The sequence below is a fragment of the Paralichthys olivaceus genome, chromosome 12 (assembly GCF_024713975.1).
Source record: "Paralichthys olivaceus isolate ysfri-2021 chromosome 12, ASM2471397v2, whole genome shotgun sequence".
NCBI classification, from domain to species: Eukaryota; Metazoa; Chordata; class Actinopteri; order Pleuronectiformes; family Paralichthyidae; genus Paralichthys; species Paralichthys olivaceus.
In genome coordinates, this window is record NC_091104.1 from 23,350,152 (window position 1) to 23,365,414 (window position 15,263).

The 15,263-nt window shown below is 38.4% G+C and overlaps 1 protein-coding gene across 1 annotated transcript in view; it reads left to right on the plus strand.

Moving 5' to 3' along the window:
- sntg2 (syntrophin, gamma 2) overlaps positions 1–15,263 on the plus strand; it is a 74,937-nt gene that overhangs the window by 45,187 nt on the left and 14,487 nt on the right. The window contains exons 10-12 of the mRNA XM_069536038.1: positions 5,564–5,693; positions 8,963–9,001; positions 9,750–9,866. Coding sequence (XP_069392139.1) covers positions 5,564–5,693; positions 8,963–9,001; positions 9,750–9,866 — 286 coding nt within the window. The remainder of the gene's footprint in view (positions 1–5,563; positions 5,694–8,962; positions 9,002–9,749; positions 9,867–15,263) is intronic.

Genomic DNA, 15,263 nt, shown 5'->3' on the forward strand with positions numbered 1-15,263 from the left:
TTCTTACACCTATGAATACAATTTATTACTTTGGGTCATTAAGGTCTAAGTATTCCCACCGTATGTGATATAACCCTAAGTATACAATAAGAATAACTAAACAGAGAACATATGGAATAATAGGCCAACAGGGCTAACACATGCCTTTTAAAACACCTAGTATAATCTGCATTTGTATTATAATCTTTTCCCTCAGCATGATGAATGATCAATAATGCTAAAATTCCCATAATGTACAGTAATTCCATCTTTAAGTGGCAGTGTTGAGCTATTGATTCTTCTACTGTGTTTACACTTATTGTGATTGTATCTGTGGATCGTGCTGTTTTTTACACATTTCTTCTCACGTATTGTCCTTTCAGCCAAATGTGCCTTTTGTTTATATTCATTTATAAACAATTAATTGTTAATGTATTGCTATTATTCTTGGATATGACTCATGTATACAATAATTTCCCCAAAATACCATCTTAAGCCCCTTGTGCAATACTTCAAGATGTTCTACCTGGCAACACTGGGATCTTTCATCAGTCATCAGTCATTTAATGACAATATATGAAGGAAAAATTGACTGAATTTCTCTGTGTTAAAATGTAGATAATAATAATAATACAGAAACATGGCAGAAATGTCAGGATGTACAAACACAGAGCAGGTCAACGTGGACGGGACCAGAGGTCATCTTTCAATCTTTAAATTGATGATATTAGAGGAACTTGGTCAGACTCAGTGTTTGTCAAAATGATAAATGAATTATGATAAACATGATCTGCTTTATCTTCAACAAATGGAGTAATTTAAACTGTAATACCGAGATAATCTGTTTTTTATTAATAGATTAGAAATCTTCTGATAGGGCAACATTCATTATTCATTAGGAAATTAATTACTTTTGTAATGATTCGTTAATAATTCGTACATTTTTATAAATCAGTTACAAGCCATTTATAAAAATATGTATCAGATTGATAGATTACTTTTCCACTTTTTTAACAAACTCTTAAATTAATGAGGGAGACTTCTCCAGAGAACACATTTCCTCTTTAGAGAAATGCAGCAGATATCTGCATCAAAAACAAACTGTCTATTATCATCTACAACTACAGATTTCTTATGGTATACGATATTATTATTTATTTCTAATCATATTTCTCTCAAGTTCTTTTTTTAAGAAAGTTCAAAGCTATAATCACAAACATTGCTTGGATCGATAACCTTAAGTAACCCTGACTCTCAAGAGCCTCTCAAAAATATATAAATGTGTTTTATTGGCACAAGAAACAAACTCACGAACACCATACACAAAACCCCCCACCAACATCTGGCTTTTGTCTTCAGGGTGAAAGAGCATTGGTGCCCTGGCAATATGACACTACAGTAAGTATTTATTGATTAAGACAAGCTAAAGAAAAACTTGTCCACTGGCAATTAGAAGGGTTTCAATGTGCTTCTTTTTTTGTTTTTATATTGAATATGCGTGGAGCATTAGGAGGCTGAGGAATTAGATTTGTGTACGTACAAGCAGGAGTCAGTGACATGACAGCTGGTTTGGAGCCAGTTATTGCAAGGTATGTAACTTACCTATGTAAGAAAACTATTACCAGTGCACATCTGAAATTAACAGTATTTGCACTTTCAAAGATTTACCCATTTGGGAGGTCTTATTATGTGGAATTATATGGACGTTATTTAACTAAGCATGTACTTTCATAAACCTGTCTATCTTTTAAAAAAGGCTCTTCAAATCATTGGAAATTGGCTGTTGGATTGGATAAATGTGTGGAATTCTTCATTTACTGTATCTGTTCCATTGAACAATCATTAAATTAATATATTTTAGATTGTGTGGGGAACAATTTGCAAACACAAAATAACAGCCTAACATGTTGATGAAATTTCACATCATCAGTCAATGAGTTTTCATCGTAGCTAGATTGAACCAGATCCTTGCTCAAACGAGGTCAGAGCAACTTAATGTCAATTTGTGCTTGTTGTTTTTGTAAATGTTAAGTCTTTCTGATCATATTAGTCACCAGAGTATTGATACTGTACAGAATCAGAATTAGTGCACCTATAAATCCACAGTAATCCTTTGTTTAAGGCTGCAGTGGTTAACTGGTGTTTTCATGTGTCCATGAGGAGCTGCCACTAATGGCCAGTTCACTTTAATGCTCTCATCTAATGTTGATTTGGAGTTGTGTTGTTATTATCTGGCAGGTTGTACAATATTCTATTGATCCTTGCTGGTACTGCATATACTCCAAGTTGGGGTGACAGAAATATTTTCTCCACTGTTTTCCCCTGATTACCTCATTTAAATCCACTCCACTGGAGAATTGTTCTTCTTTCATATTTTATTGAAAAAGGAATCTGAAAACAAAGCTTCACTGATAACTGACTGGCCTTGTTTCTTTCCTTTGCACACATTTTCTCTGGCCAGTCTGATGTGTCAGGGCAGCTGCTGACGCTGACAGTGAGGTATTGTTAGCCTGTTTAAGCTGTCAAAGGGGATCTATTAGAAAGGAAACTTGCAAATGAATCTCTTTTCCTGTCTGTCCTTTTGTATAGAGTTAGTCATCAGTTCCAATATAAATGAAAATCTTCGTGTCCTCTAAGGTTTTAGTCTTTGACAACACATCTTGTAAAATGGCATTGTCAGGAGTACAACAGAAGAGCAATTGGTGCGTATGTTTAAAGTGGAACAAAAATCTTAAAAGTGAATCCAGTGACTTGCTTTGTAGAAGCGTTTCTGATGAATGATTGCAGGCAGCGATTTGTCTTCCTGTAGGTGCAACTCTATTATCAGATAAATTTGCACCAGGTGACGTGCATGTATTGTTTGCCTGTAAATCTGACTCCAATGTGGCCACTACCAATTATAACAATATAAGCCAGTATCCTATATAGAAATAATACTGAATGTAAGTACTATCAATGGCTGTTGTGGGAAAGAAATACCAGACACAAGTATGGCCAGAAATGTTGGTTGATTCTAAAGCCTTCCTGTTTCACTCACTAATCGGTGGACGTGGCACAATTTCCCTCTTGTTGCCATTCACTCCACAACAAACAGCTGGAGTCCTCTCAAACCCCCATTTATCCTTTGTGTATCACCCTGTTTGTTGACTGGGTGATAAGTCTCTGCTTTGTCTCAAAGGATTTATTACTGCCAAGTCAGCAGCCAGAGCATAATAATTTGTGCAGCCGGGAATGGTTCAGATATAGAAAAAGAATCGCACTCCGTAGATCCCATCGCTCTCAGAGGATTTCAGTCCTGCTCAGTGGAGGTGGAAGGGCTTTAGCAGCTCCTCTTGACAAGGCTGTGTTCTCCTGACATTGATCTGTCGGCTGTCCATTCCTTTGATTAATCTCTTGGTTTGGAGCTCTTCACTCATTGCACTTTCATCCCGTCTCGCATTTCCCCCCGTTACAGCTCAGTCTCTGAGGTTTTGCATTAATTGAAAGGGATCCAACTGATATACTGAGGATTTTTGCGTCATCTGTTGCTCACTTTTTCATTGCACTCAGAGATATTTTGGCGTTGCTAGTTTTAAAGATTGTTGGAAAAGAATTATGAACCCCCATTAGCGGTTCTTTATGGTTGCACAAATCAAAGAATAAAGCTAATTTGAGTCAAGCTAATTGACGCTGCAAAAATGTATACTCTTGCTAAATCAAAAAACATTAAGTGCAGGGAAAATCATGACTAGAGAGCCAGTGAGTCAGTACCCAGGCAGCGGAACATAAGATTTTAACAAGCTCATTGCAGATACAGTATGAGAGTCATGCTCACCAGAGGATTTGTTAGGAATGCTGACTTTGTACCACCTAACCTCCAGGAAGTGCTGTGTGTGTATAAGTTAGGGAGTACTGTTTGGTTTAGGGGGCTGTCTTGGTAGATTTCCCTCTTCATACTGTGCATTCAACGCCTGTCTATTGTTCCTCTGTTTTTATCAGGCTTCACCTCACGTATACCTCTGCAACATCTCCCCCGCTTCTCATGCAATGTTTCTTCAACCCTTTTAGAATTTTCCCTCTAAAGTGTCACAAATGGGAAGCAAAGAAATGCTTGCATTTTCAGTGACAAGCATCTCTGAGGATAAAAGTGTCAGCAGCGTATAAACGCAGTGGAATTAGATGTCAGAAAGTATCACATTCAGCCGATGAGTGTGATCTCTCTTAGATGACCTCATCAACACCCCATCAACACAGCGATTTAATTGTGTTAGTATAGCAGTGTGTTTAACCCCCAGGCACTGCAGGGGGGTGATGAACTCAAAAGATGCCAAACACAAAATTGTGTGCTGTTAAAAAAAAATTAAATCCTCATTTCTTGCTGCAAATGCATTGTGAAGGGTAATTTTCTCAATCTGAACTGTAGGATGAATTATTTTGACATGTCTTAGCCAGTCTGGTAATGTCATGCACTTTATTTATTTATTTTTTCCTAATTTTCCTGTCAGTCATCTTAAGGAAACATACTTATTTGCATGCTGGGGAAGAGTTAGATGAGAAAATTGACACAATAAATGTATCCAGCGACCTGTACAGGGGTAATCATAGTTCCCGCGTCTACAAGTCCCCTATGGTCCTCTATGGTCCTATTGACGTGATGTCTTCATCCACCAATGTCCACTAGGGTATGCACGGACCTAGATGCAGATGTCCACTTGCAGCTGAGTATACTTGCCGACTGTGCATACTCCAGGTAAAATATATCCACCCACTGGCATGGAATGGGATGTGGGATCAGGTACACATGCGCATAACACCAGCCTGACGCAGACCCTAATTTGAGTATGTTTTAGTATGAATGGGACTGTGGGCATGTACGAAGTGAACGAGTGCGCAGCAGACACAGAAGATAGAGCGTGGTCCCCCCTTTATCTTACCTTAGCTTAGAATAAAGACTGGGCGTGAGCCGAGGCAGCTAGCCTGGCTTCCTCTGAAGAAAGTTACGACTCAAAGCCATTGAGCAGTAAAGGAAACAACTCCCTGTGGAAGGTTGAGTTATTCTTTTACCTGTGTCTTGTACAGATTAAACAAACACTATAGAATGTGTTGCAATCTACGAGATTTGAATGTTTTATAGTATTCATTCTCAGGTAACCTAACCTATACTGCTGGTGTTGGTGGTACTGACCTTCTCATCTAACTCACATAAAATATCAAACCATTCTTTTAATCTTTTGACTTCAGCCACGACTTCATCTGCACTTCCGTCCATGCTCCCTTTAAAGCCATTATCTGAGCTCTCCTTTTTTTTTTAATTTATCTTGCAGAGGTTGTAGCCTTAGCACAAAAAATAAATGTGATTAGAGAAATATTGCCACAAATATAACCAGCATTGCTTATAATATATAATAACTAAAGATGTTTCTCATCAGAGCCTTGGCTGTGATATTTTTATAATTAGGTGCCAGTAGCCGATCAGGCACATGAAAGAACCTCTAGTGATATAAGTTGTACAGCAGAAATAACGGACTGCCCGGCTCCTCTTTGTAAAAAAAATTACCTTCAACCGTCTGCAGTACTTGTAATTTTGACCTCCATGTTCCTCCAGGTCCAACTGTTTTGAAGTCTTCGCCTTGGATGGAGCCAGCACCAATATTCTTCAATTTTGCACTGCAGCAGAAAGCACCGACTGGCTCCAAGCAATATCCTCAAATATCAGTGACTTGACACAAGAAAATGTAAGTCCATCACTCAATGTTGAGGCTTTAGTTGGATCTAATTGAGAGTCCTGATTGAAAATGAAGGTGAAAAGTAAAGCAGAGATTAATGGGGTTTGGGATCATTTTAAATCAGTGAAAATCTGAACTACTCATATGACATTTGAGTGCTTCTCTTGGTATAGTATGTAAATATATCTGTAATCTGGTTTGTCATGTCATCTGATTAAATATACATGGTTATGTTAAAGGTGCAGTGTGTAGAATTTTGTGATATCTAGTGTTGAAGTTGCATGTTGCAGCTGAACACCCCTCACCTCAGCCTCTCCTTCCAAACATGAAAATGAACCTGTGGTAGCTTCAGTTGTCATAAAAACTCAAAAGGTGTTTAGTTTGTCCAGTCTGGACTAATGTAAAAAACATGACGGCCTCTGTAGAGAGGGTCCCCTTGATGTAAATATAAAGTATTTAAATATAAAGGGCCTTTTCTGGGGTAAAGAAAACTATAATTCATACAATTTAGATGAAATGAACTAGTGAAAACACCATGAGGATTATTCTACATAAAATTTCTGCCAATACATCCCTTTCACATAAATCTTACACACTGGACCTTTAACTAGTGAAAAATGTGCAGATTATTAGTTTAAAGAATCAAAGTGTGTTATCAGCCAATTAGTAGACTTCTTGTTTATAAAGAAAACATTAAATAACATGTCATAAATATGTTTAGCCCACATGAGCTACGTGTTTTCTCTGGTCACACACAGACTACAGTGTTGCATGGTTTTAATAGACCCCTCTGACAATCACTCATTGAGTCACAGTCTGCTGACAAAAAACAGGCTCTCACACCTAATTAATGACTGCTAAGTAGTCATTCAGCACATGCACTCCTCTCTCATTTCCTCCTATTTCACACTGATGATGATGTCGTGCATTTTTGGTCAGGATGCAGACGCACTATACGCCCGTGCTCGTCGACTGCGCAGCTGCCTTTTTTAAAAGGTATAATTAATTCATGCCTGCATCGCCTAATTACGGACATGGCGTGTGATTGCTAAATGGCCAATCAGGATGTAATTGTGTTCCTGCTTTGGGAGAGAGCAGAACTTTTGTTTTAATATCCTACAATCTTTAAATAGACTCTGACACCCCTGGGTGCCCTCATGTGTTTTTCATGGAGATGACAGTCAACTGGTTTGGCAGAGGATTATTTGATGTCTGACGTTCCTTTACAGAATAAAAATCCAGCTTGTTAGTGACTAATAATGAGGATTGTGTGTGTGCGTGCGCATGCCATACACCTTTTAGACCTTCATATATTTTTAATGGGACAAAAAAGAGTAAATCACTTGGAGGAGGCACGTTGTAGAAGAGGTCAAATTTGTTATTGACAGATTAAGTTAATTAAGTTGATTTTTTAAACTCAAGGTAACCTCCAGTAGTGCTGCATCTCAAAGCAACAACCTCAACACTGTTCATGTCTGCTTCCCTGATAGCTAATGAACCAAAATATAACTTTCTGTGATAAGTTTTCCGAAGTATAACCTTTGTCTCCCCTCAGTTACAAACAGATGGTAGATTGGGACCGGAAATCCTCATTATTAGTCACTAACAAGCTGGATTTTTATTCTGTAATGGAACGTCAGACAAACAAATAATCCTCTGCTAATCCTCTTGACTGTCATCTCCATGAAAAACACATGAGGGCAGCCAGGGGTGTCAGAGTCTATTTAAAGGTTCTAGTATATTAAAACAAAAATTCAGCTCTTTTCCAAAGCACAATTACATCCTGATTGGCCATTTAGCAATCACACGCCATGTCCGTAATTAGGTGATGCAGGTATGAATTAATTATACTTTTTAAAAAAGGCAGCTGCGCAGTCGACGAGCACCAGCGTATAGTGCGTCTGCATCCTGACCAAGAATGCACGACATCATCATCAGTGTGATAATCAAAGTGAAATAGGAGAAAATGAGAGAGAGGAGTGCATTTGCTGAATGACTACTTAGCAGTCATTAATTCGGTGTGAGAGCCTGTTTTTTGTCACCAGACTAATCTGGGCTAAACATGATATATGGGGAGTTACTTACTGTAAGAGTTTGCCATTCACAGCTCAATCTGTGCAGCACTTGTGCTATGTGAGGGGTCAATTTTGGACTTCAGTATCTAACCCAAGGACACTGTGGCATGTGGAATGGGGAAGACTGGGATCGAGCTGCCGATCTTCTGGTTAGATGACGACCCAATCTAACCCCTGAGCCACAGCTGCCCCAACAAGTCCATCTGTGCTAGAACAAAGAGAGAAAGCAGTTGATTTGCTGTTTTGTCTCCTACCACAACACAAAATGAAAATGTTGTGTCATATTCCTCTTTGGAAAAAAACAAAAAACAAAGCCAATTGAAATCTCTCTAAAGCTGCTTTCAGACATGCACTGAGGTATATGTGAGAATGCAAATGGCCGAGTGAGAGGCTTCCGATGTGAGGAAAAAGCATGGGGGGCTCCACAGGATTCACTGCGAGCAGTAGGGAGTGTGGATGACGTTTGGAACACTTACAGATGCAAAATTGAAAAGAAAACAATAAGAATACAAATATCTCAGGATAAAAAAGTGGTGTCATACATCTACTGGACACTGATTAACAGCTTTTGGAGATAAGGGCCAATGCTAGTGTTGGTTAGCTGTAGACTAAAACATATCCACAGTGGAATTAATACGTTACCTCCTGCCTCTGCCTGCTGTACCACCCCTGCCCTGAACGCTCTGGAGATTTCTGTGTTGTGAAAGTTAACCTCCGGAGAAAGTCCTGACCCAATTGTGCAAACGTTCTCTGAAATTCACTTCTGAAAACAGCTTAAAGGTCCAGTGTGTAGACTGAGGTGAAAGGGAACTATTGGCAGAAACTTATTGTAGAATAATCCTCATGATGTTTTCACTCGTTTGTTTCATCTAAATTGTATGAATTGTAGTTTTCTTTTCTCCAAAACTAAACACCTTTTGAGTTTTTACGACAACTCAAGGCTACCATGGGTTCTCTTTCATGTTTGGAAGAGAGGTTGAGGTGAAGGGTGTTATATAATGACATTCAATCAATGCAATGTTGACACAGATAAGTACCTCATATACCTGCTGGATCATACTCTATACACACACTTTCAACAGGATTGTACCATAACATAAGGACTGAAACACTGAAAACTGTGAAGCTCTTTGTCAAAGTGCAGCAACGGTTTATGAACAACTTGTGTTACCGGTTCTCGTTTTGTCCTCATTTTCCTCCTAGATAAAGATCATCAATAAATACTGTGCTTCAGATGATCAGGTATGCTCACACAGATCTATCATGATGTACAGGTGAAACATGTCAATTGTCACAGCACTACAGACACCGTATATAAACCACACACCTGCTGACACATCAGTGTGGAAGGTTTTTTGAAGATATAGTTGGCAATGAGTGCATCAAACCAGTTTGTGTAGTTTCCTTATTTATCTCCTTATATACAGGAAATGTTTGCCCTCTGCATACAGCAGCAGCTTTTAAAAGCTCTGCACTCAATCTATGGGGCACTGTGCCAAATAGTTGCAATTATTCAAGTCACCAAGGCATTTAAAAAATATTTTGGAGCATATCTTAATCAATGAAGCATCCGCAGGCGTAATTGTGTCACCCTGTTTATCGCTTCAAGCAAAACTGGAGAGGAACAAAAGAGATGAGGTTTGCTGGAAGGAGTCCAGGACATATAGAGTGTAGATGAAGCAGTACATACAGTGAGGTTCAGACAGCATTGGTATGCTGCTTAAAAAAGAGCAGAGAAACATCCCGACTCAATCTGTGGTAGAGCAACGGTAAATTGTTGCAGTGCAGCTGAGACTGCAGCACCACTGTGCTAATGAGGATCATTTTAGATGTATAATTTCAAACCTGCTTCACTAATTAGATTTGACAGAGCACATTTTGCTTTGCTCTGTGTCGTATTGAGCGGGAACAGATTTTTGTTGTTTGTCGTTTTACCGTTGTGTTACAGAATGCTGGAAGTGTGTGCATGTACTCCTCTCCATCTTTACAGATCGTTCACATGGGCTGGGCGTGTGAAAGCCCAGAGGGCAGCACTGCTGGAAAAACTGCAGTGTTCAAGTTCCTGGCTCTGAGAGGACCATATTTTTATATCTTCACAAGTCCCCCGGTAATTAGTCTTTGTTTTGTTCAAGTTTCACTTCTCATGCAAAATTTGATTTCATTTTAAGCTCATTTGAAATTGTTTTGTCCAAAATATGAAGCATATCACACTGACCCACATGACTGACACTCCAGTGAGTACCCTGGATTCAGCTGTACGCAGGGGTGGATGCATTATGTTTTCATGTCCATGCATTTGTCATTCATCCCATTCTGATGAACACAATATCTAAAGAATTCCATGAGGGAAGTTTTTCAGACTTAGCACAAAATTGAGTCAGTTGGACTCATGGGGGAACCGATTCAATTTTTGTAGTTAAAGTTCAAGGTTGAGGTCCCTGTGACCCTTCAAAACACATTTGCAAATGTGCAAATCATTTGGACTCAAAGATGAATTGATTAGAATTTGGTGCTCAAAGGTCAAGATCGTCATTTGAGTTAAGAAAAAAGTTATGTAGACTGAAACTGCACTGGTTGGTGGAGGCATACAGCCTTTTTTTGAAACTGTATACTTCAGCTGTAACTGAATAAGAGAAGAAAGGCATGCAACAACTGCTGCTGAGATTATATTTGTTGTGACTATGGCTGATTGTTGAGTGGCTGTAAAGATGTAAAAGATGTTATTTTCATTTTTTTTTAAATTGGATTATCTATGCATCTACCCAGTACAGTGGCAATGAAGTGTCTTTTAAGACTTAGACTACCTGCCTGATCATTATTTTTCAACATCACTGCTCTAGAAAGGTTTGAGTATCAAGCTCACCTTCAAAAATTCATAGACTGAAAGTTAAAAACTGTCTTAATGTAGCATTCAATTTTAACTGAATGTAGCAAATTAAGTTCAAAATCTAAAACTGAAGTTCTGACTCAAGCTGCTGGTAAGAGTGAGAAAGTGAAATACAAACCAGAAAATCCAGTTTGAAGAACAGACTAATGCATCGTATGACACAAGAGATGCCGAAATACTGCATGCTGATTTAAATCTCTTACACCTTCTTAATCCCTATGAGACAAATATTGATTTGAGACTATGGGCTTTACAGATACAATTTGATTGATTTATGGTTTATTGATTACAGACAGGATTGTACAGACAGAGCAGAATCTAAATTTGCACTCAGTAGTGCACATACCAGGGCCGAACAGTCCCCAGCCTTCCCAATTCAAATAAGCTGCGACAAATTTACTCCTAGATATTGTAGTTTTCATAACACTGTATCAGAGAAATTGAATAAGATTAGGTTTTCTAAGATATGTACCGTTGTAAATGAGTTTTGATACATCTGGAATGAGCTTCTTAAAGATGATGTTATATAAAGTTCATAATATTAACTGTCAAAAAAAAATCTGTCCTTAATTTGTGTTGTTTGCAGTTTTGCATAAAGTGACATGCAGGTTTTCCTCCTGTTCTACTGCTGGAGTGTTTTCGTCACCAGTTAACTCTGTTTGACAACCTCTCTGACAACTTGCTTGTGTTTCCAATCTATTCTGATTTAGCAGGCGGTTTTTAATCATTTTCCGAGCCACACATTCAGCACTAATTTCAGTCTGTGTGTTTGTGGCCATTACTCTTTGTGAGTTTCAATAAACTGTAGCATTTTGAGGACATTTCAAAAAAGACCTCAAATTGTGGTGAATCAATAATAACAAGTTGAGTACTCTGTTATAATCGTAGAGTGTGCATCTGTTACTCTGCACTATCTTCTCCCGAGACTAAAGAGTTACTGCTTTTAAATGCTGTGTGTGCATGTGTGAAACCAAACCAAAATAATGTATGTTGCGTTCAATAGCCACACATTGCCCATAGCTCAGCTACAACACACAAGCTAAGAAACAAACAAGAATCTAAAATGTTAATATTACTCAAAATTCCACCAGAAATATACGATGCTCATACAGAAACTGTTTGCAGGATTAGCAAAACTATATCCATGAATTACAAACAATAAGAGTCTGTCAATTAAATAAACAAACAAACACAATGGGGCTGTTACGTTTCCCTGATAATGAAAACATATTCCTAATGATTCCAGAATTATAATAATATGCAGTGACAATTTACCTGGCAAATAAACAACTTTTATCTGTACACACCATTCTGTGTATAAAGATGGATGACACACCTGGGCCCTTCCGATTCACATGCTTGACCAATCATGAGTCAGTCTCAACTTTCAGTCATGACGTTTTCTCCTCTGGCTTCATGTTGCCTTGTTGTCCATATTTGTATAGTCCTTTACCTTCAACCATGTCATGTATACACTGAAACCTTTTTTCTCTCATCAACTTTTAACTCCACTCAGCCAAGTGTGCAGCAAGTCACCAAACCGTCTCACCTTCAGAACTGCTCATCCCCTTGACCCTCCACCGTTGAGAGTAAACAATAGATTGTCAATTTGCCAAATGCACTTACTTTCTGTTTACTGAGAGTTACAGAACATTGCTAACACTCATGTCAGTCTGTCTGCCAGAGGTTGCTCTAACGTAGCCTAGCATATATTGCTCAAAGACTGGAACTGTGACAAGTCACTGAGGAGGACACTACGCTCAGCCAAGCAATAAATTGTCCAATACAGAACCTACTATAAAAAATTAAATAGCTGTTTTTACATCTAAAGTCACTTTGCACTTTTTTGTTAATAATGTCTATACCTATATGCTGTATTTACTGCACATATATGAGGGTGGCATTGATCATTTTATATTTCACTCAGCAAGACAGCAAATAAGCATATTTCCCAAAATTTCAAACTATGGCCTTTAAGATGCCGTCGCCCTTGTTCAGAACATGTATTACAGAACTGAGCTGGTAGAACAGCTGTTTCTCAGTCATCACAACAACCCTGCCCTCTGATATGACACTGACACCAGCCGCTTTGGTCGGAAGTGAAGTGCTTCATCTGGCCAGGATAATGTAGCTGTGTTATTCAACTTGTGTATGTAAGCGTAGCGTAGGTCATCGTGGATTACTCGCCTGCTGGAGACCCTTGCATTTCATCTTGAGTTCTGTCTCCCTCCAGTCTGCTCCTGACTTCATATCACACGACACATATTGGCCATTTCCTCTCTACATCAACGATGTGTGTAAGATTACTGATGGTCACTCCAGCTGTTTGTTCCCATGGCAGAGACCAGAGTGTGTCCTTGTTTAAGCTAAGCCTCTCCTACTGGGCTTTGTTGATACCATCAAACAAGCGTGTGCAGGGTCGGGGGGCTCTTTGGTTCAGCTCTGGGTTTTGCCACAGCAAAGAGAAAACTATCACTGCTGGAGAGTTTTCAGCAGCACTTTGGGCGATGTCTGTATTTTCTACTAGGATATCAGTTGTCAATGGTCTGTATAAAAGTTTCCAAACTCTTGTTGGACTGAAATGGTCATTTCTTCAGAAAGATTATGAATGTAGCCACAGCTGGAAGTCATTTTGTTTCCTCTCTCTAAACCAATACAGAGCCTTGTCAACATTACTCATTAACTGGTACAAAAGTTGTCTAAATGCTAAAGGAAATGTCACTGATATTTTCCTTGAACAGAACATGCCACAGGCAAAGAATGGAAGGATTCTTCTGATGCGGAGTCAGGAGTGTGTCTCAAATTGAGACAAAAGAAAAAAAACCTTTCTGAGCCCTTTTGGTGATTTAACAAAAAAAAAGAAATGGAAAGAAAATACTGCTTTATCCTGGGAGCAGGTGAGACCTGCAGTAAACTTGACCATTTCAGAGATGACTGTTACTGTAGGTCATTAAATCGGGACCAACAAATACTGATGATAAGGTTTTAGTGACAGAAGTAATCTGCCATGATTTTAATGGATATGCTTTCAACATAATAGATGTATTGAGTTGAGTGAATTGAAATTTCAGGAGGATTTATGCAGCTGCTGGGTTGTGAAATGCCAGAGCTGTCCTCAAGCTTTTGTTGAAATATGGCTGTGGCCAAGTAGATGGTTTAACTGCACTGTGTACTGGATCACATTAGGGTAGCATTAGTGCTTTAATAAAACACGCCCTGGAAAACAAAGTCCACAGAGAAGCCTCCTTTCAGTGTCAGTTAGTGTGTATGTCATGTAAAGATATGCTCGCTGCTCAGTGTAGCATGCTGAAAACTGTTATCACAGCCATTAATGTAACCTGGGGATATTGGAATCACCACTTTAATTACTCCTCTGCACCAATGACATGGTAGAAAAAAAACGTATGTCTGCCAGATGTGAAAGGGTCAAGATGAGTAATCTGACCTGATTTACAACCCTGCTCAATGCCTTGTAACTTCCCTGGATGAGGTCCATTGGTTAATCTTTATGAAAAGGTCATTTACATCTACATTTGTTTCAAAGTTCTCCCCTGAAACACCTGTAGTTTTTAGCAGATGTTATTTCCTGGAATACAAACTGGAAGTCAATTAAAAGCTGGTTGTCCGAGGGGCGTAGACAACATGAACAAATACAGGCAGGGGGCAAACTCTTGGTGCCTGTTATATCATGTGCATGTCAGTTAAGTATAATGCACATTTCTACTGCGTCTGTCCTATTTCAGTCAGTGTGTGTTAATGTCTCAGCCAACTTTAGTTTGTAGTAATGTAAAACTTACAATGTTACACAATAAAAGCCCTGTTACTTAAACAGGGCAAATGGGAGCAAACCAAAACAAGACTTTAAAGTATGAGCAGTGATATTGATATAAGGAATAACTAAAGGTCCGTTATCTTGTATTTTCTCATGTTACTGAAAATCTGTTCTCGTTTATGAATTACATTTAAACACAGCACTTTGAGCTACTTTTCCTGTATACAAGGTGTTATACAAATAAAGTTTATATTTATTATTAATAATTATATTATTGTTGTTCATTGTTGGTTTTGGCCTTTTGACAGGATTGTTTGCCTCTTTAAAAAATAAAGAACATCACTGAGATGCTGCTTTAATAACTGGGAAGTTGTTTTGTTGACTCTACAGGATTTGAAGAGAAACTCAGGTTTAGATCAGAAAACTTGGATTGTTTAATATAAAGTTGCCAAGCCATGATAGTGCATATTTGAGATAGTGACTGAAAAAGAACCTTCTGCTCACATCATCTCTACAGGAAGTAAAATAAACAGGTTTTCTCCTGGTTTTCTACGCATTCAACATAAACATCTCTAATATTCTTTAAATTTGGTCAAAATTCGCTGTAAATTTGACTGTAACTTGACTGTTAAGGTTTTATTACAGGGCTAATTTAATCTAAATCTGTTTTCACAAATATGAATATTTATCCATAAGGCCCTTTTCGACCAAAGTACAAACAAAATGCTATATACATACAACATAACAATCCATAATACTAAAATATGTGATGGGTCTTTAAATAGCTACTTTTCTCCTTGTGTTGTGATTACAACAGAAGTGAACTGGGTCTCGTTGCTGCATAG